Source organism: Ranitomeya imitator, chromosome 2 (assembly GCF_032444005.1).
Source record: "Ranitomeya imitator isolate aRanImi1 chromosome 2, aRanImi1.pri, whole genome shotgun sequence".
NCBI lineage: Eukaryota > Metazoa > Chordata > Amphibia > Anura > Dendrobatidae > Ranitomeya > Ranitomeya imitator.
In genome coordinates, this window is record NC_091283.1 from 492,419,918 (window position 1) to 492,444,653 (window position 24,736).

General features: G+C 42.7%; 1 protein-coding gene across 2 annotated transcripts in view; it reads right to left on the minus strand.

The window, feature by feature from the left end:
- The window catches only part of SGCA (sarcoglycan alpha), a 37,579-nt gene extending 14,056 nt beyond the window's left edge, over nt 1-23,523 (minus strand). For both annotated transcript variants that reach the window (XM_069751456.1, XM_069751455.1), the window contains exons 1-5: nt 23,490-23,523; nt 14,018-14,140; nt 3,679-3,821; nt 3,517-3,589; nt 1,721-1,919 (exon numbers count right to left, since the gene is read on the minus strand). In XM_069751456.1, coding sequence (XP_069607557.1) covers nt 1,721-1,919; nt 3,517-3,589; nt 3,679-3,821; nt 14,018-14,140; nt 23,490-23,520 — 569 coding nt within the window. In that variant the 5' untranslated portion in view covers nt 23,521-23,523. The remainder of the gene's footprint in view (nt 1-1,720; nt 1,920-3,516; nt 3,590-3,678; nt 3,822-14,017; nt 14,141-23,489) is intronic.
- Between the last annotated feature and the right edge of the window lie 1,213 nt (nt 23,524-24,736).

Consider the following 24,736-nt stretch of genomic DNA (forward strand, 5'->3'; position numbering starts at 1 on the left):
AGCACTACAAGTCTCAGCATACTCTGACATGTCTTTAACGTCGTCTGGAGAGACGCAGGTTGCAGGCTTTAAGGCCGGTGCTACATGGCGACTTTGGCTACGGCACAAGTGCTGTAAGACCGTGCAACCTTGCAGCGTAATACAGGACAATAGGGACTCATTACCAAGCAAAGCCACAACACATGGATTTTTCAGCTTGCATGTCTCAGTCATAGTATCTGGCGGATTTTAGTGCGACCCCATGCCCTTCCACTATGCTGCATCGCATACAACCATCTTTGGCTTCGATCAGATCCAAAGTAGCTGTGCCCCCAGCCTAAAAAAATAGATAATGTTTTGGTGTCTACAATACTCTAGGTAGCGTTGCTAATAAATCATTTCTCTTATGGGGGTTATCCAGGAATTTTTTTTTCTTTTTACTAAAGACCTAAAAATTAACAGTGAGGTAGTTGCTAACTACCTGCCTGCTCTACCCAGCACTGTCCGCTCTTGCTGGCGATTCAGCTGATTCACATTAACAGAGCAGATCTTCCTTTTCTGTACTGCTCTGTCGATGGGGTGTGACAGCCTGGCGTCATGCTGATTGACAATTAGCCAGGGCAGATCATGTTGTCAATCAGCATGACATCAGCATTTAACAGGAGAGCGCGGAAGAGAAGCCACTGCTCTGTCAACATGACGTCAGCAGAAGCCACTGAATCCATGGCAGGAGAGCTGCTCTGTGCCAGCAGATATCAACGCCAAGTAGAGCAGACAGGTAGTTAGCAAATATCTGCCTGTTAGTCCTTAAGTCAACAGTAAAAACGTTAAATAGTCCCAAATAACCCCTTTAAAGGGGCGTTTCATTATAATACAATGTTAATATTGTCATTTGAAAACGTGTAATTCCTCATAATCTCAGCTAAACTTTCACGCCCCCTTAACTGCCATGTGGGTGACTACAATAGAGACCACTGACGACGCAGGTTTTCCTTTTTCTTTAATTAGCGCCATCCATGTGTTCTTCTGGAGTGTATATTTATTGGATAATAGTAGTGTATGGGCATGTAAAGCCATACGGGCACTAATAGCCAAATGATTTTTTCAGAGGACGGTTGCCACCCCCTAGTCCCACATTAACACGTACATTCACCAGATGAACTTAAATAATAATAATTAAAGATCCAAACTAGAATGGAGTAGTATAATAATTTTAGCGCACCCCAAAAACCACCACAAAACAATTAACTTTAATCCACATCAATGGAGTAAATGCAATAATACGTGGCCCCCGAGATAGTCAAAGAACTGAAGGTTAGTTGTCACTTGTCAACGTCCCAAGACTACTGGGTCGAAAAAGTGCAGGGTTTATGTAAAGCCTACCCAGAAGTGACCATTCTCTGGGTGGACTGAGGGCATCTACCAGCAGGAGTGTTCCCATAAACAGTTGGCTCAGGACAGGAGACCCAAGGTTTGAGCTGAGTATTTTGATCTGAGCATGGCCTATGTACCCGTACCATGAAAACATAACAAATAGGTCTAAAACTTGATGCAGCATTATGTGCCACAGTTTGGTGCTCTATAAATGTGCCCCAATATGTTTTAAGCTATTACACAATTTACTGATCCCTCTAATCCGCAGCTCCTCAGATCTCCGCCTTCTGGACTCAGTAAGATCTCATTGTCAGTAGCCATTTGTGTTGGGCTGTGAGAATCGTTGCTTGCTCATCTGTATAAATACCCTTCTTTTAGTCCGGGCAGTGGTAGTGGCACTCTACCCCCTTTGTCCAGAGCTGACGTGACGTTCATGACAGAAAGTTGCTGGGTGTTCCAAAGATCCTGCAGAGGGACCTGGAAGTTGTGGCGGGCTTCTGGTGGGAGCATCTCTTCCACATCCACATTGCTAATCAGAAATTCAGCCTCATATGAAGGTGGCGCATCTGAAATAGGACAATTAAGGAAAGCATTAATACCAGGGAGATAACAAACAAGACGAATGGGTCAATAACAGAGGGAGCGTGTAACACCGAGTGGTGGAGATCAACAACATATTAGCTGTTACGCCTATCACATCGGCATAGGGGCATCAGGTTCTAGCTCACATGATTAATATTGCACTTCTCTCTTCTGATGTCTAAGGAATGAAGCCGAATAACTGAGAAACACTAAACGACGGTTCGGCCATATGTGGGGTCTTTTTCAATCAAATAACATTAGAAAACATGTCACATATAACCTGATATGCAGTGTTAAAAAGTGGAGACATAGTGCATCAGTTTGCCTACAGGGATCCTTAAAGAGGTGTCCAAGACTTGGATAATGATGATTTGTCACAATCAAATTGGTGAAAGTCAAAAACCCAGCACCCCAAGGATCAGCTGAGCTGTGGTGACCAAGAACGATCACTACATGGTGTGTGGAGCTGAGGTCTTCCGACTACATACATGGCTAACCCCCCACTGATGTTCACAACCTATCCTTAGTTTACGTCTTTACTATCTGAGTCCCGGACAAAGCCTCTCAATATGATTTTGGACTTTATCTGTTCCCATACCCCAAACCTAAAAAAACGATATAAGCTTTGCTAAATATGCACAGGGGTCCTGGAAGATGAGATCTAGGCTGCGTTTCACTGTTAACTAAGCAGGTGCGTAAATTTCCTGCTTCTGAATTCTGACAGATCAGTGCGTATGCTGTGTAAGGGACAATGTCAAAGATGTGGGCCTTCTTTCGAATATTCCCTTATTTTAGGCAGATCATGGAGCCACTGACAACAGCACCTGAGGGCTTGGAAGGGTATGTGCATACGTCATCTTACCATCTTATACACTGAAGCAGGGGCAGATATATTATTGGTTCAGCCTGTGCAGCCGCACAAGGCCCCAAGAGGGAAGGGGCCTATTTTCACTTCCAAAACAGGTGGAATTGTGCGTTATGATGACCTATTGGACTGAAAAAGGCCCCTATATTGTTCTTGTACAGAGGTCCTCTTCTGTTTATGTCCACCAGTACAATGAAGCTTCTTCTTTGTTGCCTCCTTAGACATCTTTGCTGCCAGAATTTTTTTTAAATTATTTTATATATGTATATGAGACAGCTTCCACGCAGAAGTTATCTGAAGGATGGTCAGGTCACTTCTTTAAAAAAAAAAAATGCTAAAAAAATGGCTTATATGCACAGCCGATTTGACATTGCTTTGCATATCATCATTATTTTTTATGTTTTTTTTAGCCCTTTTTCAGGTAGGTTTCATGCAAAATCTGCCAGAAAAAAACCCCACCATGTGCACATATCCTAAGACTTACTGAAATCATGCTCACCTACTGAAAACAGGCTTTAAATATTTGTCATGTAATACTACATTTCTCCTGCGGGGTCGCTGCTGGAAATATGTTAAGGTTACCGACAACTCCAACTGGCAGACATATCACAATCAGCTGATCACAAGCAGGTCCTCATTAAAAGAAGTGACAAGATCTATAAGGGATCTGCATACAGCAGCACAGATCTCAGCTTCTTGTAGTATGAGCCACTTACCTGTTGCAGAAAGAATGTTAAAAATAATCTTTTCTCTAAAGATTTCGAAGGTGTCCCGGTTGTATACAGTTAACTGTAAGACAATCATTGAGAAAGGTTTCAGGGGAATTAGTAAATACGCAGGCGACTACCGCAATGACTCCACAACTTAATTCTCTATACCTCTATGACATGCTTCCCAGGCTTGGTAGGGGTACCATATAAAAATGCACTGTGCCAGGGAGAGCGCTGGGTATAGCGTAACCATCTTGGCAGATCGGGGAACCCCATCAAATTAGCACGAAAAGAAATGGAGGAAGGTCGACCTGGTTAAAAAAAAGAAAGACATGAAGAATGTGCCACTAATATATGTATAGGGACAATATATGACCTCTTGCCTGTAATTCCTTATACTCATCTAAGAGGTACAATGGAGAGATCTCCGATGTATCAAAGTTTTATATTATAAGACCTCACATTAACAAAGGCTTAGGGAGAAAGTTTCAGAGAAGAGCTCCCCCTAGCTTCACTGCGAACACATTGATCATTTGCTACCATAGTGTCACTATTCTCTTACAATAGCTAGACCTGCACTTTTCAATTTGTACAGCAGATGGCGCTTGTCCGATCCTGATGTTCCTGTACATAAGCAGTACTGCACTGAGGAAGACATAGGACATTCGGGGATTTTTGATGTTCTGCCATTGAAGAATTTCTTGTTAAACCCTCAACCTCGAATTCATCTTCCTAAATTATACAACTTTGCATAATAATTAGGGATGAGCGAACGTGCTTGTTGATACTCGGATATCACTCAAGTATCTGGGTGTTCGGATTTGAAGCTGGAATCCCCACCCCTCATATTTAGCGTCTGTTACACAGCCAATAAGCATACGAGGATTGCCTGCCAGTCACTGTAGTACCGTAGCTATCTTGGTAGTGGTATAACTGTGATTGGCTGACCGCATTACCTCATCAGAGGTTATAAAAGGACTGGCGCCGCCAAGCTTGGCTCACTGACGCCAATGAACAGATCAGGGACAGTTCTGATTGGAGGGAGAGAGCAGTTATCCAGGCTTGTTTGTGCACAGTTTAACTAATCAGTGTCCTCTAATGCTGATACTGGTGCTGATGTTGAACCCTCACACTGACAGTCCATCTAAGGCAGTGTTTCTCAACTCCAGTCCTCAAGACTCCACAACAGGTCATGTTTTCAGGATTTCCTTAGTACTGCACAGGTGATAATTTCATCACCTGCTCAAGCATTAATTCCATCGCCTACGCAATACTAAGGAAATCCTGAAAATATGACCTGTTGTGGGGTCTTGAGGACTGGCGTTGAGAAACACTGTTCTAAGGGATAATCCTGTGCTTTGCTGTTTGCATCAGATACTTCCTGCATTTAGCCTAGGGACATTTGCGGGATCAGGGAGAGTGGCAGAATACAGCGTTTAGGCAGGGCTTAGGGCTTTAAAGTCCATTGCTAATTGTTAAATACATAGCTGCTGCACGTGGCCACATTCTTTTTTTGGGGGGTGAAAGAATTTAATATATTGTCATCCATAGAGTACTACGTGCTTTGTGTTACATAACAGTAGTTAATAACACTCAAAAAAAGCATTCAAAAATCTTTCTGGATTGAATTTGACATCCATATTATGTGCATTGTTTTACATTTCGGTGATATATAACATTCCAAAAAAGCATTAAAACATTTTTCTGGATTCAATTAATCATCCATACAGTATGACAACCTTTTTTTTACATTTCAGCAGTATATAATGCTCCAAAAAAGTATTCCAAAAAATTTTTGGATTCAGTTTAGTCATCCGTAGGTCCAGGATCCTCTTCCGGCCATAGGCCCCAGATCCTCTTTGGAATAGTTACTTCTTTAGATGTTGACCACTCGCACACTGCTTAGCCTGGGGTCCCTCATTGCCTCAACAATCCAGCTAGGCTTATTCTGACACTCTCATTTCTTAACTCTGTTTTGGCACCCTAATCTATTCCCAATACTGTCCTATCCTATCTTCTATATCTTTCCCTAATCTTGTACAAAGCAAATGTGAAACACATAGACTTTATCATAACGTTAAACGAATACAATAATGTTCATAAAATCCTAGAGAACAAGACATCTTTAATGCTAACACTGTATAAGAAGGGAAGAGGCACATAGCAGGCTTTTCACTGTGTGCAGAGCTTTTATGAATCTAAAAGTACGACAACTACACTTTGTTCACAATATTTGAATGAGGCACTACAGTTGGTGCCTTCAAGGGTGTATGGATGACCCTGCTTATAATTTTTGGCACACTTTGCACTTAGTGCATAGACTTCATGAGTCTAGGAGTACCACTACATGACAATTTGAACAGAATATGTATGAGGCCCTCCTTAATAATAATGATAACCATTTTATTTCTATAGAGCCAACATATTCTGAAGCACTTTACATTTTAGAGGGGACTTGAACAGACAATAAAAGACATTACAGAATAATAATTAAACTTACAATCTAGTAGAAAATAGGGGGGACAGGAAAGGTGGATGGTAACAATGGCTTTCATTGTACAGTCCAGCTATCAATGTAATGAATATGGAGTTCACGTAATGCTGCAAGAATCAGTAACTAACCAGTATGTGTAAGGACACAGAGGACTATTAAGTGCATGTAGGGTGTATGAAAAGATGATACGAGGGTCCTGATTTTGAATAAAATTTTGTATGGGTAAACAGGGATCGTTAGATAAGTATGTTGAGGCGATAGGCTAGTCTTTATGTCTAATACAGGGTATATCTGAGTCACTCTGAGTCCCCAATTTTTGGCATTTATTGCTTCCTTCATAAATTACACTGAAATTTTCAATTTTTAATAAAAAATTTAATTTTGGTTTACTTAAAAAAAAATGTAACTCCTTTTTTAATTTTCCCTTATATACAAGTCACTAGGGTTGAGCGACTTTTCTTTTTATAGGATCGGGTCGGGTTTCACGAAACCCGACTTTTTCAAAAGTCGGGTCGAGTGAAATCGGCCGATCCTATAGAAAAGTCGGGGTCGGGGTCGGCCCTGGGATCCATATTTAAGTGTAAAATAAAGAATCAAAATAAAAAATATTGATATACTTACCCTCGGACGCGCCCTGGTTCTCACCGGCAGCCTTCCTTCCTAAGATTGAGCGCCTGAAGGACCTTCGATGACATCGCGGCTTGTGATTGGTCGCGTGAGCGGTCACATGGGCGTCACGCGACCAATCACAAGCCGCGATGTCATCTAAGGTCCTTCAGGCGCTGATTCTTAGGAAGGAAGGCTGCGGGTTAGAACCAGGGGGCGTCCGAGGGTGAGTATATACCTATTAGGAATATACTCACCCTCGGACGCGCCCTCGGACGCTTCCTTCCTAAGAATTAGCGCCTGAAGGACCTTAGATGACGTCGCGGCTTGTGATTGGTCGCGTGACCGCCCATGTGACCGCTCACGTGACCAATCACAAGCCGCGACGTCATCGAAGGCCCTTCAGGCGCTAATTCTTAGGAAGGAAGGCTGCCGGTGAGAACCAGGGCGCGTCCGAGGGTGAGTATATCAATATTTTTTATTTTTATTCTTTATTTTACACTTAAATATGAATTCCGATACCGATTCCCGATATCTTAAACATATCGGAACTCGGTATCGGAATTCCGATTCCAGATCAGAAGATCGCCGACCTCATGGCCGACCCCACACAGGGGTCGGGTCCGACTTTGCCAAAAGTCGGCGACTTCTGAATCTGGCCGACCCGTTTCGCTCAACTCTACAAGTCACTATACAGGAAAGGATGTTTCTTAACATTTTTTTCCCCTGTAAACTCCAATTTCTCGTTGATTTTGAATGTTTTATTGTCAGTCCTTAGAGTGGGATAAAAGTGTGACACCATTGTTCTCAGCAACGATCTGGGAGTCAGATGCTTTAAAGGGACACTGTCCCTTGTGCAGGCATGTACTACGGAGGACAGAGAATGAACTTCAATCCAATATTGCAGCCAGCATGCAGCCAGCGGGTAAGGAAAGGGTGAATCAAAAACACAAAAACCCCGCCTCCATGGCTGAAGATTGTTCCCTCCAAATTCAGGTGACAGTGTCCCTTTAAGGGGTCTTCACCATGATGTCCTCCTTATGTTCACCATTTCAACATTTTCACTCCTTATAGTGTCTTCCAGAAACATGCTTGGATTTCCCATTGACTCCTATTATACTTGTTACTCGAAACGAGCATATGAGCATTAGGAATTGCTCGATTCGAGTAACGAGCATCCGAGCATTTTAGTGCTCACTCATCCCTAATCGTTACACTGAAATGCGCCTTTAAATCATTCATTATCCTTTCAGTACACTTTTACTATATATAAACAGATATGATTTGCAAAAAAAATTGTTACATTCTGTATTTTACTCCATTCATAAATCTACAAGCTTCAGTTTTGATATTCTTGCTAGCCCAATGTCTACACAGAGCTTGCTCTGCTAATTTGGATTCTGAAGAACGTCATTCATTGGGGCCATTTCTTAGCAATAGTAGGCACTGTTAGGGTATGATCGTGGGCACATCTAGTGGAGATCTAAATGTGCCATCCACTATGGTAGCACTATGGTAGTGAAGGGTGAGTTCCTAGAAAAAGTATTCATACACCATGAACTTTTCCGCATTTTTTCACATTACACCTACAAACTTAAATGTATTTTGGGGGGATTTTATGTGATATACCAGCACAAAGTATTCTCAGTACAGCTGTTCTGTGAAGACCTCAGAGGATTGCTTGAGAACATTTGGGATCAAATAGCATCATGAAAAACAAGGAACATGCCAGACAGGTTAGGAATAACGTTGTGGAAAGGAGTAAAGCAGGGTTAGGTTATAAAAAAAATAGCCCAAGCTCTGAACATCCATCATCCAAAAATGGAGGGAGTATGGCACACTCCAAACCTACCAAGACATGGTTGTCCACCTAAAATAACATTACAAGCAAGGAGAGCACTAATTACAAAAGTAGCCAAGAGGTCCATGGTCACTTTGGAGGAGCTGCAGAAATCCACAGCTCAGATGGGAGAATCTATCCACAGGACAACTATTATCAGTCATATACACCACAAATCTGGCCTTCATGGAATAGTGGCAAAAAGAAAGCCATTTTTAAATGCAAACCATAAGAAGTCACATTTGTAGTTTGCAAAAAGCCCTGTAGGAGACTAAGCTAGTATGTGGGAGAAGGTCCTGTGATCAAATGAGACCAGAGTAGAACTTTTTGGTCTAAATGCAAAATACAATGTGTGGAGGAAAATGAACACTACGAATCACACTGAAAACACCATCCACACCATCAGACTTGGTGGTGGCAGCATCATGCTGTGGGAAGTTTTTCTTCAAGTTATAGTGCAATATGTTAGCATTTGGGGCCCCACTTCTAACTTTGTGTAGAAACCGACCCGGTAAAGGACACTTCCATTTCAGAGAGAGGGGCATGTTGCTCTCAATCCCAAGTGCTGCAGTACATGTTTAAGATAAGTTTATATGCTTCCAGCTGAATGATGTTGCCGTTTAAGTTTTCCAAAGACATACTGATAGGGAATTTAGATTGTGAGCCCCAACGGGGACAGTGATGATAATGTGTGCAACTTGTAAAGCGCTGCGGAATATGTTAGCGCTATATAAAAAATAAAGATTATTATTAAGATTATCTGTAATCTGTAAATTGCCTTTAAAACTGGAGTCCACTAACATTATATAGGCTACTGTAAATTATGCCATTTTTATGTTGTCTATACAACAGAAAGAGATTTGACTCCCTTGCAGTTTTCCAGGAAAGATATATATCTTGGTACCGTGTTAGCCAGTGGATAGAAAAACATTTAGAATTGAGAGTACTCAGTGGTTGATACGTTTTAATGGCTAACTGAAAAGATGGTAAGGTAACAAATTGCAAGGTTTCGAGACTACTCAGTTCCCTTCATCAGGCATAGACTAATAGAAATTCTGAAGAATCACATATTTATGCACAACACAGCACAGAAATAATGTAATAGATAAGACAGGTTATGTGAAGCAGAACTACCATTATGTGAGTGATAAACTGTTATGTCCATAAATATTGGAACAGTTCATAGATAAGGAGTGTGAATGTTTTATTGTCCTCTGATTGAGGTCAGGTCCTATGTTATGATGCCCCCACACTGTCTGAGGAGCAAATTCCTTAATTGATATAAAAAGACATAAATCCATGCGACACATTCATTCCTGCACTGAGTGTGTCAAAGGTCATCATCAGTTTATATTCCCAGACTCTTCTGTCTCTCTGAGATTTGAAGTTACCTTTTAATGCAAGTAATTTCATGTCCAAAATGCTGTGATCAGGGAGACAAAAATGTATTGCCACAGGTAGATCCATTCTTTTTTCTCTTACTGTGTGGCGATGAGAGTACATTCTTGTTCTAAGCTTTTGCCCTGTCTCTCCCACATATAGACCCCCAGTTGGACATTTAATACAAATAATTAAGTACACCACATTAGATGTGATGAAGCTGAAAGTACCGGGGATCGTGTAGACCTGATGTGAATTGGGGATCTTTATCTTGCAATGGTCATTATAAATGGACAGGTTTTACATTTTCTCTGGTTGCAAGGAAGGGTTTCTGCAGCTGTTTGAGAGGACAGGGAGCTTCTGACAATGATAATTCTTGGATTTGGAGGCTGCCTAAAACACAGTAGTGGGGGGTCTGGAAAAAATGGATTGTAAGCGGGCATCTTTTTGTAGTAAAGGTTGTAATTTCCGTGCAACTCCTCTTAGCAACCCCAGATTTGGATTGTAGGTGACTACTAGAGGCACCCGATTATTTTATTCTTTAGCATTGTAATGTATCAGGGGATTCTTTGATATTCTAATTGCTCTTGTAATTTGGTTTTGAATTGTTCTTGGATGGTAGCCCTGATTCAAAAAGGTCTTTCTGAGGCGACCAAGGTGTTCATCCCTATCCATGGGGTTGGAACACATACGACTGTATCTGATGGCTTGGCTGTAGACAATAGAGTTTTTTAGGCGTTTTAGATGGAAACTGTCCCATGTAAGGTATGTTGGGTGGTCGATTGGCTTCTGATACAGGGATGTTTCTATTTAATTGTTCTGCAGCTTAATGATAGTGTCCAAAAAGTCAATTTCAGTGCAGGAGTAGTTGAGTGTTAAGTTGATGGTAGGATGAAATTGATTGAACTGTTCATGGAACAAATTTACCTGTGGCTCTGACTCCGTCCAGATTATTAAAATATCATCAATGTAGCAGTAGTAGGCTAGAGGCCTGATGGGATCTTAGGCTGTCAAGCTTGGCCATGAAAAGATTTGCATACTGTGGTACCATTTTACTTCCCATTGCTGTGCCAGTCTCCTGTAGATAGATCTTCTTGTCAAATTCAAAGTAATTGCGGGTGAGGATGAATTTTATAAGTTTCACCACAGAATCAGCATCATTCCCTGTGTTCTCCAGGAAGAATTTTCAGGCATTAAATCCATCCTGGTGTGGGATATTAGAGTATAAAGATTCCACATCCATGGTGGCCAGGATGGTGCCTTCTGGTAGAGGACCTATTGCTGCTAGTTTATTCAATAGGTCAGTTGTGTCCTGAATGTAGTGTGGTGTATCCTTTACCAGTGGTTTAAGAATACCCTCTACCCATCCAGATACCTGCTCAGTAAGGGTGCCCACACATTAAATAATTGGCCTTCCTGGATTTACAGATTTGTGGATTTTGGGAAGCATGTAGAATGTCCCTATTCTTGGACTTTCTGGTATAAGGTCAACTCCAATTTTTTGTAGTAGCGGGTGTCCATAAGTTGTCTGCGTGCTTCCTTCATATAGTCTGATGTGTTCATCATGACTATTGCACCTCCCTTGTCAGCAGGTTTAATGATGATTTCTTTGTTGGTTTTCAGAGACTGTATGGCCTTTCTCTCCTGGGCACTGATGTTGGATGCTTGCCTCCCGTTCGTATCTATGATGGTGAATTTTATCAAATGGCTGAAGGAGTCTATATAGTTATCCAAATGAGGGTTGCGTCCAGGTGGAGGTGTCCAGTCTGACCTCTTCTTGGTTGTTAGGATCCCTTTTCCTTCAGTCCGAGTGTTTTCTGAATCTTCTGTATCATTGAAATATTCCCTCAGGCGCAGTCTCCTGAAAAAATTGTTCCATATCAATGCAGAGTTCAGTTTTATCTAGGGACTTAGTAGGACAAAATGAGAGTCCTCTAGAAAGCACGGCCAGCTCCACTTTGTTGGGTTTATTAGATTATACATTTATTATATATTTATTAGATTATATATTAGATTTATCAGATTATAAACCCAACAAAGTGGAGCTCGTCGTGCTTTATGGACATAACTGTTTATTACTCACATAATGGCAATTCTGCTTCACGTCACCTCTCTTATCTATGACATTATTTCTGTGCTGTGTTGTGCATAAATATGTGATTCTTCAGAATTTGCTTTATTCTGTGTCTGATGAAGAGACGTATGTAGTCTGGAAAGCTTGCAATTTGTTACCATCTTTTCAGTTAGTCATTAACAGGTATCAACCACTGAGGAATCTCAATTCTAAATATTTTGCAGTTTTCCAGTGATTCTAATAAATAAGTACCATATATACTCGAGTATAAGCCGAGATTTTCACCCCATTTTTTGGGGTCCCCCTGAAAGTCCCCCTCTCGGCTTATACTCGAGTCATACCCAGGGGTCGGCAGGGGAGGGGGAGCGGGGGCTGTCTAATTATACTCACCTACTCCTGGTGCAGTCCCTGCACGTCTTTTCCCCGGCGCTGACAGCTTCTTCCTGTACTGAGCATCACATGGTACTGCTCATTACAGTAATAAATATGCGGCTCCACCTCCCATAGAGGTGGAGTCGCATATTCATTACTGTAATGAGCGGTAACGGTGACCGCTCAGTACAGGAAGAAGCTGCCGGCGCCAGGGAACAGACGTGCAGGGACTGCACCAGGAGCAGGTGAGTATAACGGGGAGGGGAGCGCTGCGCAATATATACCTGCTTCTTGTTCCGGCGCTGCTCCGTCTTCAGCTGTGACGCTCAGGTCAGAGGCCGCGGTGACGTGGTTAGTGCGCGCCCTCTGCCTGAACGTCAGTGCACTGGATGCTAAAGATGGAGCGGCGCCGGAACGAGGAGCAGGTGAATATTGAAAGTGCCGGGGGCCTGAGCGATGGAGAGGTGAGTATGTGATTTATTTATTTTTTATCGCAGCAACAGCAAATGAGGCAAGTGTCTGTATGGAGCATCTATGGGGCCATAACGTTTGTGCAGCATTACATGGGGCCATAACATTTGTGATGCACTGTATGGGGCCATAATGTTTGTGCAGCACTATATGGGGCCTTGTTTGTGCAGCACTATATGGGGCCATAACGTTTTTGCAGCACTATATGGGGCAAGTGTCTGTATGGGGCCATAATGTTTATGCAGCACTATATGGGGCAAGTGTCTGTATGGGGCCATAATGTTTGTGCAGCACTATATGGGGCAAGTGTCTGTATGGGGCCATAATGTTTATGCAGCACTATATGGGGCAAGTGTCTGTATGGGGCCATAACATTTATGCAGCACTATATGGGGCAAGTGTGTGTATGGGGCCATAATGTTTGTGCAGCACTATATGGGGCAAGTGTCTGTATGGGGCAAGTGTCTGTATGGAGCCATGATCAACGTTTGTGCAGCACTATATGGGGCAAATATCTTTATGGAGCATCTTATGGGGCCATAATCAACATTTGTGCAGCATTATATTGGGCAAATGTGTCTATGGAGCATCTTATGGGGCCATTATTAACCGTTATGCAGGATTATATGGGGCATATTTTAATATGGATGATCTTATGGGGCCCATCAAACTTTATGGAGCATTATATGGGGCTCCTGATTCAATATGGATATTCAAAAAACACAACCTACTGATGTCTCAATTAATTTTACTTTTATTGGTATCTATTTTTACTTTTGACATTTACCGGTAGCTGCTGCATTTCCCACCCTAGGCTTATACTCGAGTCAATAAGTTTTCCCAGTTTTTTGTTGCAAAATTAGGGGGGTCGGCTTATACTCGGGTCGGCTTATACTCAAGTATATACGGTAAGTTGCTCATAATGCAATTCCTCAACATGCTACACAAAGCAAATTTTTTTTTAATAAAAGGAAATATTCCTTTGTTTTTTTCTATTTTACAAAGAGTGTCACTCATCAAAGGTCTTATTACAGGATATCCTGTTCCTGAGAACTTCTGTGGACAATTACACATTGGAATCAATGGTCTATTCATATTATACACAGGTGCACTTGGCGATCAAGAGATCCTCTCTTTAGCTGCTCTCTGCTCTAAATCAAGGTTCTTGGCTAGAAGACTCCCCCCAATGATTTCAAAGTATAGGGCATGTGTAACATGATTTAGTAACCACCAAAATTCCCTTTAGTACAGGCTTCAGTTTGTGACTCACCAGATTTGTTCAGGAAGTGCTGCTGGTAATCCTGCGTGTCCATCTTGTGAACAAACAGCGAGCCCACTGAGGGGTAGACATTCTGATCACAGAGACAACCCAAGAGACACAACCAGAGAGATGCTGGGAGGGGAGGGAAGGAGAATAAAATCAAATCCGTGTGCATTGTATTTTACTTCTTAAAGTGGTTTACTGTGGATCAAGGGATCAATTTGGTGATGACCATTACTATGGTGCACATATAGTGGGGAAAATAAGTATTTGATACATCGCAGATTTTGCAAGTTTTCCCACCTGCAAAGAATGGAGAGGTCTGTAATTTTTATCATAGGTACGCTTCAACTGTGAGAGACAGAATCCAGAAAATCACATTTTCTGATTTTTACATAATGAATTTGCATTTTATTGCATGAAATAAGTATTTGATACAATAGAAAAAAATGAATTTAATATTTGGTACAGAAACCTTTGCTTGCAACTACAGAGGTCAGATGTTTCCTGTAGTTTTTGAACAAGTTTGCACACACTGCAGCAGGAATTTTGGCCCACTCCTCCATACAGATCTTCTCCGGATCTTTCAATTTTCGAGGCTGTTGCTGCTCAACATTGATTTTCTGCTCCCTCCAAAGATTTTCTGTTAGGTTCAGGTCTGAAGACTGGCAAAGGCCACTCCAGGACTTTGAACTGCTTTTTATAGAGCCACTCCTTAGTTGCCCTAGGTGTGTGTTTCACGACATTGTCATGCTGAAAGACCCAGCCGCGACCAATCTTTAATGCTCTTACTAAGGGAAGGAGGTTGATGGTCAAAATCTCACGATGCAGGACCCCATCCATCCTCCCTTCCATACGATGCAGTCGTCCTGTCTCCTTTGCAGAAAAGCACCCCCAAAGTATGATGTTTCCCCCACCATGGTTGGGACGGTGTTCTTAGGGTTGTTCACATCCTTCTTCCTCCTCCAAACAAGTTGAGTGGAGTTGATACCAAAAAATTCTATTTTGGTCTTGTTTGACCACGACCTTCCCCCATGCGTCCTGTTGATCATCCACATGGTCATTGGTGAACTTCAAATGAGCCTGGACATGTGCTGGAGTGAGCAGGGGGACCTTGCATGCCCTGCAGGATTATAATCCATGACGACGTAGTGTGTTACTAACGGAAATTTTTGAGACTATGGTCCCAGCTTAAGGTCATTGACCAGGTCCTCCCATGCAGTTCTGGGCTGATTCCTGACCTTTCTCAGAAGCATCCTTACCCCACGAGGCAAGTTCTTGCATGGAGCCCTAAACCGAGGAAGGTTGACAGTCACATTGTGTTTCTTCCATTCTCTAATAATTGTGCCAACAGTTGACGCCTTCTCACCAAGCAGCTTGCCTACTGTCCGGTAGCCTATCCCAGCCTTTTGCAGATCTACAATTTTGTCTCTGGTGTCCTTAGACAGCTTTTTGGTCTTGGCCATGGTGGAGAGGTTGGAGTAAGATTGATTGTGTGGACGGGTATTTATGCAAGTAATGAGTTCAAACAACTGCAATTAATACAGATAATGAGTGAAGAGTAGGAGGGCTTCTTAAACAAAAACTAGCAGGTCTATGAGAGACAAAATTCTTGCTGGTTGATAGGTGAATAAATACTTATTTCATGCAATAAAATACAATTTAATTATTTAGAAAATCATGCAATGTGATTTTTTTTTTATTTTTATATTCTGTCTCACGCAGTTAAAGTGTACCTATGCCCTATCTATCTATCTATCTAGAACAAAAAACAAAACATGAGGCACCACAAGCAAATACAAAATTAAGTTAGTAGGTGCCAGCTTCTAGGTTACAGCCCAGTACCCTAATAATATAAATGCAAAAAAAGGCAGGAAGCAGACTATAAGAATATCGGCAGGGCTTGGAAGGGAAAGAGCGCCTTTTGACATTTTAAATGCAAAATTTGCTGGAATCGTTAGTGGACGCCATGTCGCATTTGCAGAGCGCCTGAGGTGCCAAAAGAGTGGAAACTTCCCACACCATTTTGGAAAATAGACCCCTCAAGGAACTTATCTAGATGTGTTGTGAGTAGTGTTGAGCGATACCGTCCGATACTTGAAAGTATCGGTATCGGATAGTATCGGCCGATACCCGAAAAATATCGGATATCGCCGATACCGATATCCGATACCAATACAAGTCGATGGGACATCAAGTATCGGAAGGTATTCTCATGGTTCCCAGGGTCTGAAGGAGAGGAAACTCTCCTTCAGGCCCTGGGATCCATAGGGATGTGTAAAATAAAGAATTAAAATAAAAAATATTGATATGCTCACCTCTCCGGCGGCCCCTGGACATCACGCTGCTAACCGGGAGGCTTCTTTGTTTAAAATGCGCGCCTTTAGGACCTGCGAATGACGTCCCGGCTTCTGATTGGTCGCGTGCCGCCCATGTGACCGGCACGCGACCAATCAGAAGCCGCGACGTCATTCGCAGGTCCTCAATTCCTAGAATTAGGAGTTTTTGTGAATGAGAATGACGTCGCGGCTTCTGATTGGTCGCGTGCCGGTCACATGGGCGGCACGCGACCAATCAGAAGCCGGGACGTCCTTCGCAGGTCCTAAAGGCGCGCATTTTAAACAAAGAAGCCTCCCGGTTAGCAGCGTGATGTCCAGGGGCCGCCGGAGAGGTTAGCATATCAATATTTTTTATTTTAATTCTTTATTTTACACATCCCTATTGAACCGATACCGATACCCGATATCACAAAAATATCGGATCTCGGTATCGGAATTCCGATACCGCAAGTATCGGCCGATACCCGATACTTGCGGTATCGGAATGCTCAACACTAGTTGTGAGCACTTTGAACCAACTGGTGCTTCACAGAAGTTTATAACATTGAGTGGTGAAAATAAAAAAAATAAAAAATCACATTTTTCCACCGGTCTTTTAGCCGCAATTTTTTTTATTTTCACAAGGGTAACAGGAAAAAATGCATCATACAATCTGTTGTGCAATTTCTCCTGAGTATGCAGAAACCCAATATGTGGAGGAAAACTACTGTTTGGGTGATTGGCCGGGCTCAGAAAAGAAGAAGTGATGTTTTGGAAAGCAGACTTTGATGGAATGGTCTGCGGGTGTCATGTAGTATTTGAAGAGCCCCTGATGTGCTTAACACCCCCACAAATGACCCCATTTTGGAAACTAAAACCTTCAAGGAATTTATCTAGCTGTATAGTGAACACCTTGAACCTCCCAGGTGCTTTACAGAATTTTACAACTTTGATCTGTGAAAATGAAAAAAATATATTTTCCCTCAAGAATGTTGTTTAAGCCCCAAATTTTTTCATTTTCTCTCAAGGATAGCAGAAGAAAATGGCCCCCAAAAATAGTTGTGCAGTTTCTCCTAGGTATACCCCATATCTGTTAGAAAACTACATTTGAGGCACACTGAAAAGCTCAGAACGGAAGAATGCCATATTGGATTTCACATTTTGCTGGACTGGTTTGAGGGTGCCATGTCACATTGGCAGAGCCCCTGAGGTGCCATAACAGTAGAAACCCCCCATAAGTGACCCAATTTTACAAGCTACACCTCTCAATGAATTCATATAGGGGTGCAGTAATCATATTGACACCACAGGATCACAGGTCAGATGGTGTCCATAGTGCCTCATCTGCCTCATTATAGGGAATCACGTATTTCAGAGATTTACACAGAAATCCCTGTGTATGCACTCAGCTTTCAGCTTCAAAAAAATCATGGACGCCTTAGATTTCTTTTACGAACAGTGCAAAAATGGGCCGTATTTTCCTGGAATTTCTGGATGATTGGAAACCGTGGCCTCCACCTATATCAAGAACTGGGGCCCATCTCACTCTTCATTTACCAATAGGAGCCTCTACTTTCCTGGTGTCATGTGATAGCACCCAGCATCTATGATACATTTATGTCATGTGCAACTGTGGTATGCCAGAAATGTCTAAGAAGATTCCCTTAAAGGCAATCAGTCATCAGGTTTTTGCTATGTAACTTGAGGACAGCATAAGGTAGGGGTTAAAACATTGAACTCAACAATGTGTCACTTATCAAGCCATGTGCTGTTGTTTACTTACAATGAAGGTTTTATCACCAGGATATTATCATTGCTGGGACTACCAGACTTGTGCCAAGTTATCAAACTCCGCCCCCTCCTGTGATGAGCATCTTGCTGTCAATAGACTTTGTACATAGAGAGCCTGGTGTGGGTGGCAAGATTTCTGAGCTCTGCTGCTTAGATTTAGTAATCTAAGAACTCTGATTGTAACACAACTGCAGCACCCAGTAAACTAAGAGATACAGTGCTGGAATCAGGGACTCTTTTCCTACATCATGCTGCTCTCAGATGAGATAGCAAAAACCTGCTGAAAGATTCCCTTTAAGAATTTCTTAACAAGCCAAGAGTTTTTGAGCTAATAAAATATTTAGCTTATTTGCTTATATTTAATAAGATAAGCAGTAGAAAGCTGTTTTTAGGGTAAAAGAGGCGCCTCCTAGTTTGCAGCTATAAATAGAAAGACAGAGAGAAAGATAAAAGATGTATGGAAATATAGAGAAAAAAGAAAAAAAAAAGACTAGATAGATAGACAGACAGACAGTGGGGGAATGAAGTACCGTATTTTGCGGTTTATAAGACGCACCCCAAATTTTGAGGAGAAAGACAGGAAAAAAACCTTTTTTTTTTAAGAAAATGATGGTGCTTATTACAATTCATGCGTCTTACTGCTTACTGGGATGGTGGCTGCGGTGAAGCGGGGTCCCAGGGTCGCTGCAGGTGGAGGCCGGAGTGGGGCGATGCTGCAGACCCCAGACTGGGAGAAAGAGGTGTTCGGATGTGCGATGCTGCGGGGGTGCGGGGGCTCCACCAACATTTTGTGAAAGCCCGGAGCCCCCGCACTTCCATGGTTTACTTTCCGGTGGACTCCAGGAAAAATGCTGCCGGAGTCACATGCGCAGATGGAGATCTTGGCGCTGAGATCTCATCTCCCAAGATCTTGGTGTCAAGATCTCCATCTGTGCATGTGCTGCCCCCCGGTAGCCATTTTCCAAGAGTCTACCGCAATGTAAACCATGGAAGTGCGGGGGTCCCGGGCTTTCACAAAATGTCGGCGGGGTCCCCGTACCACCGAACACTGGCAGTGTTGCGCCTCCAAACACCCTCCTCATCCCAGCCTGCGGCATGCAGCAACGCACAACTCTTGCCTCCTCCAGCAGAAACCCTGGGACCCTGCTCCATTGCGACCGGTAAGGTATTTATGAATTATAAGATGCATCCCCGTTTTCCCCTCAATTTTTTGGGAAAAAAAAGTGCGTCTCATAATTCGAAAAATACGGCATTTGATCCCTTGCTGATTTTGTAAATTTGCCCAATGACAAAGACATGAACAGTCTATAATTTTAAGGGTAGGTTAATTTGAACATTGAGAGATAGAATATCCAAAATAAAATCCAGAAAATCATATTGAATAAATTATATAAATTTACTTGCATTTTGCAGGGAGAAATAAGTATTTGATCCCTCTGGCAAACAAGACTTAATACTTGGTGGCAAAACCCTTGTTGGCAAGCACAACAGTTAGACATTTTTGTAGCTGAGTGGCTTTGTTAGCCACTCCTTTGTTGCCTGGCTGTATGTTTTGGGTCATTGTCTTGCTGGAAGACCCAGCCACGACCCATTTTTAATGTCCTAGCCGAGAGAAGGAGGTTGTCACTCAGGATTTTAAGGTACATGGCTCCATCCATTCTCCCATTGATGTGGTGAAGTAGTCCTGTGCCCCTAGTAGAGAAACACCCCAAAACATAATGTTTTCACCTCCATGCTTGACAGTGGGAATGGTGTTCTTTGGGTCATAGGCAGCATTTCTTTTCCTCCAAACACGGAGAGTTGGGTTAATGCCAAAGACCTCAATTTTTGTCTCATCTGACCACAGCACCTTCTCCCAATCACAGAATCATCCAGGTGTTCATTGGTAAACTTCAGACGGGCCTGCACATGTGCCTTCTTGAGCAGATGGACCTTGCGGGCACTGCAGGATTTTAAACCTTTACAGCGTAATGTGTTAGCAATGGTTTTCTTGGTGACTGTGGTCCCAGCTGCCTTGAGATCATTAACAAGTTTCCCCCGTATATTTTTAGGCTGATCTCTCACCTTGCTCATGATCAAGGATACCCGACGAGGTGAGATTTTGCATTGTGCCTCAGATCGATATCAATTGACAGTCAATTTGTATTTCTTCCATTTTCTTACTATTGCCCCAAAAATTGTCTCCTTCTCACCCAGCGTCTTACTTATGGTTTTGTAGCCCATTCCAGCTTTATGCAGGTCTATGATCTTGTCCCTGAAATCCTTTTAAAGCTCTTTGGTCTTGCCCATGTTGTAGAGGTTAGAGTCTGACTTATTAATTGTATCTGTGGACAGGAGTCTTTTTTTTATAAAGGTGACTATGTAAGACAGCTGTCTTTAATGCAGGTAATAAGTTGATTAGGAGCGCCTAACTGGTCTGTAGGAGCCAGGACTCTTAATGGTTAGTAGGGGATCAAATACTTACTTCTCACTGCAAAATGCAAATAAATGTATTTAATTTATACAATGTAATTTTCTGGATTTTATTTTTGATATTCTATCTCTCAGTGTTAAAATTAAACTACCCTTAAAATTATCGACTGTTCATGTCTTAGTCAGTGGGCTAAAGGTACCGTCACACTAAGCGATGCTGCAGCGATACCGACAACGTTCCGGATCGCTGCAGCGTCGCTGTTTGGTCGCTGGAGACCAACGATGCCGGTAACCAGGGTAAACATCGGGTTACTAAGCGCAGGGCCGCGCTTAGTAACCCGATGTTTACCCTGGTTACCATCGTTAAAGTAAAAAAAACAACCACTACATACTTACCTACCGCTGTCTGTCTTCCGGCGCTGTGCTTCTCTGCTCTGGCTGTGAGCGCCGGGCAGCCGGAAAGCAGAGCGGTGACGTCACCGCTCTGCTTTCCGGCCGCTGTGCTCACAGCCAGTACAGGAGGAGTGCAGAGAAGCAGAGCATCGGGGACAGACAGCGGTAGGTAAGTATGTAGTGGTTGTTTTTTTTACTTTAACGATGGTAACCAGGGTAAACATCGGGTTACTAAGCGCGGCCCTGCGCTTAGTAACCCGATGTTTACCCTGGTTACCAGCGAAGACATCGCTGAATCGGCGTCACACACGCCGATTCAGCGATGTCAGCGGGAGATCCAGCGACGAAACAAAGTTCTGGACTTTCTTCCCCGACCAGCGATATCACAGCAGGGGCCTGATCGCTGCTGCCTGTCACACTGGACGATATCGCTAGCCAGGACGCTGCAACGTCACGGATCGCTAGCGATATCGTCTAGTGTGACGGTACCTTAACTTACAAAATCAGCAAGGGATCAAATACTTATTTCCCCCAATGTAGATACAGTTGTGGCCAAAAGTATTGACACCCCTGCAATTCTGTCAGATAATACTCAGTTTCTTCCTGAAAATGATTGCAATCACAAATTCTTTGCTATTATTATCTTCATTTAATTTGTCTTCAATGAAAAAACACAAAAGAGAATGAAGCAAAAAGCAAAACATTGATCATTTCACGCAAAACTCCAAAAATGCGCCAGACAAAAGTATTGACACCCTCAGCCTAATAATTGGTTGCACAACCTTTAGCCAAAATAACTGCGACTAACCGCTTCCAGTAACCATCAATGAGTTTCTTACAATTCTCTGCTGGAATTTTAGACCATTCTTCTTTGGCAAACTGCTCCAGGTCCCTGATATTTGAAGGGTGCCTTCTCCAAACTGCCATTTTTAGATCTCTCCACTGGTGTTCTATTGCATTCCGGTCTGGACTCATTGCTGGCCACCTTAAAAGTCTCCAGTGCTTTCTCTCAAACCATTTTCTAGTGCTTTTTGAAGTGTGTTTTGGGTCATTGTCCTGCTGGAAGACCCATGACCCAGGGAGACCCAGCTTTCTCACACTTGGCCCTACATTATGCTGCAAAATTTGTTGGTAGTCTTCAGACTTCATAATGCCATGCACACGGTCAAGCAGTCCAGTGCCAGAGGCAGCAAAGCAACCCCAAAACATCAGGGAACCTCCGCCATGTTTGACTGTAGGGACCGTGTTCTTTTCTTTGAATGCCTCTTTTTTCTCCTGTAAACTCTATGTTGATGCCTTTGCCCAAAAAGCTCTACTTTTGTCTCATCTGACCAGAGAACATTCTTCCAAAACGTTTTAGGCTTTTTCAGGTAAGTTTTGGCAAACTCCAGCCTGGCTTTTTTTATGTCTCGGGGTAAGAAGTGGGGTCTTCCTGGGTCTCCTACCATACAGTCCCTTTTCATTCAGACGCCAACGGATAGTACGGGTTGACACTGTTGTACCCTCGGACTGCAGGGCAGCTTGAACTTGTTTGCATGTTAGTCGAGGTTCTTTATCCAACATCCGCACAATCTTGCGTTGAAATCTCTTGTCAATTTTTCTTTTCCGTCCACATCTAGGGAGGTTAGCCACAGCGCCATGGGCTTTAAACTTCTTGATGACTCTGCGCACGGTAGACACAGGAACATTCAGGTCTTTGGAGATGGACTTGTAGCCTTGAGATTGCTCATGCTTCCTCACAATTTGGTTTCTCAAGTCCTCAGACAGTTCTTTGGTCTTCTTTCTTTTCTCCATGCTCAATGTGGTACACACAAGGACACAGGGCAGAGGTTGAGTCAACTTTAATCCATGTCAACCGGCTACAAGTGTGATTTAGTTATTGCCAACACCTGCTAGGTGCCATAGGTAAGTTACAGGTGCTGTTAATTACACAAATTAGAGAAGCATCACATGATTTTTCGAACAGTGCCAATACTTTTGCCCCCTCCCCCACCCCCTTTTTATGTTTGGTGTGGAATTATATCCAATTTGGCTTTAGGAGAATTATTTTTGTGTTGTTTTCATTTAAGACAAAGTAAATGAAGATAATAATAACAAAGAATTTGTGTTTGCAATCATTTTCAGGAAGAAACTGAGTATTATCTGACAGAATTGCAGTGGTGTCAAACCTTTTGGCCACAACTGTAGATTTGCTGCTGAATGGACTGCGCAGATTTATAATGAAGCTGGTCCATAAATAATCTCTTTAGGACACTTATAAATACTCTGTTTCACCCACACATGAGACAATTTATTTATATCCCACAGATATATATAGAGTAGAGCTGTCACATCTGAGACTGAGGGTTATACCAGGAAGAAGGAAGAAAAACTGTAGGCGTCAGGATAAACCGAGTTGCAATAGGAGATAATAGGGGTATCAGGCAATAAAAGGCATAAGAAGTTTGAAAGTAATGTAAAGAAGGTGATAGGAAAATCAAAGGATGTAAGTAGAAAGCGGAAAGTAAAACCCAAATAAAAAGGTAAAATACACCACACACATAACACACAACACAGCAAGGACATGCCTGTCAGACGAGCCACACTCCAAGATGCCATATCTGCTCTGACAGTGGAGGGGACGGATAGTAGAAGAGTGACAATGCCAGCTGGAAGGGGAGGAGAGAGAGAAGCACTGGTGACACATGGACATTGGCATGTCTGCGCCTGACCACAAAAAATGCACTCAACACAGAGGATATCCTCACCAAGATACCATTAAACTGGTTGTATGTCAAACAATCATAGTGTATCCTGATGTCTTCTTGTACTTTACAGGGGAAACTGACAATTAGAGTTCAGTTTCCCTATAGCACTACCGCAGTTGAGAAAAAGTATTACATGGTCCCTCTAAAGATCTGAGGTTGAGGGTTGTAATAATCACCTAGGCAGCTTAACAATGCAAATATTATTTATTCCTTACGTCCATGGTCTTCCAGCAATTCCAGGTAGATGGCCAAAATGCATTTCCCCCTGTCCACAACATCTCCACCCCAGGGCTGGTAGTTCTACTGCCCCCGTACAGGCGATACCTACTGTCTCCCAACTTTTGGTTGACCCACAGCTTTAGTATCGCCTGCAAAAATAGTCTGTAGTCACACTCAATCCTCCTCCAGCTCCAGTCAGCATCAACAGTCATTAGGATACTTCCTCAAATCCAGACGACAGATACCACAACCATAGCACGTGTATCCAGCTCCAAATGACAACAACAACAGTCCTTAGGATAGTTGCTCAAATCAAGACAACAGATACCAGGAACATAGCATGTGTATCCAGCTCCAGCCAGCAACAACAGTCCTTACGATAATTCCTGAAATCCAGATGACAGATACCACAACCATAGCACGTGTATCCAGCTCCAGATGACAACAACAACAGTCCTTAGGATAGTTGCTCAAATCAAGACAACAGATACCAGGAACATAGCATGTGTATCCAGCTCCAGCCAGCAACAACAGTCCTTACGATAATTCCTGAAATCCAGATGACAGATACCACAACTGTATCTCATGTATCGATCTCCAGCCAGCAACAGCCCCTCCATTTCTTTATCATTGTCCTAAATACCCCAAGCCGCCCCTCTAGAATTGAGCTCTGCATTTTGGACACCCCATCCACAAACCTAACTGTGCATTGTTGGACGTATTTTTATGCCTTCAAGTCCCATCACCTGGGACTGCATGTGAGACCCCCAATGTTGACAGCTCCACTGGGTCTATTATCCCCATCCACACAATGGGGCTAGTAACTGGTATAACAATGGCTTAATTGA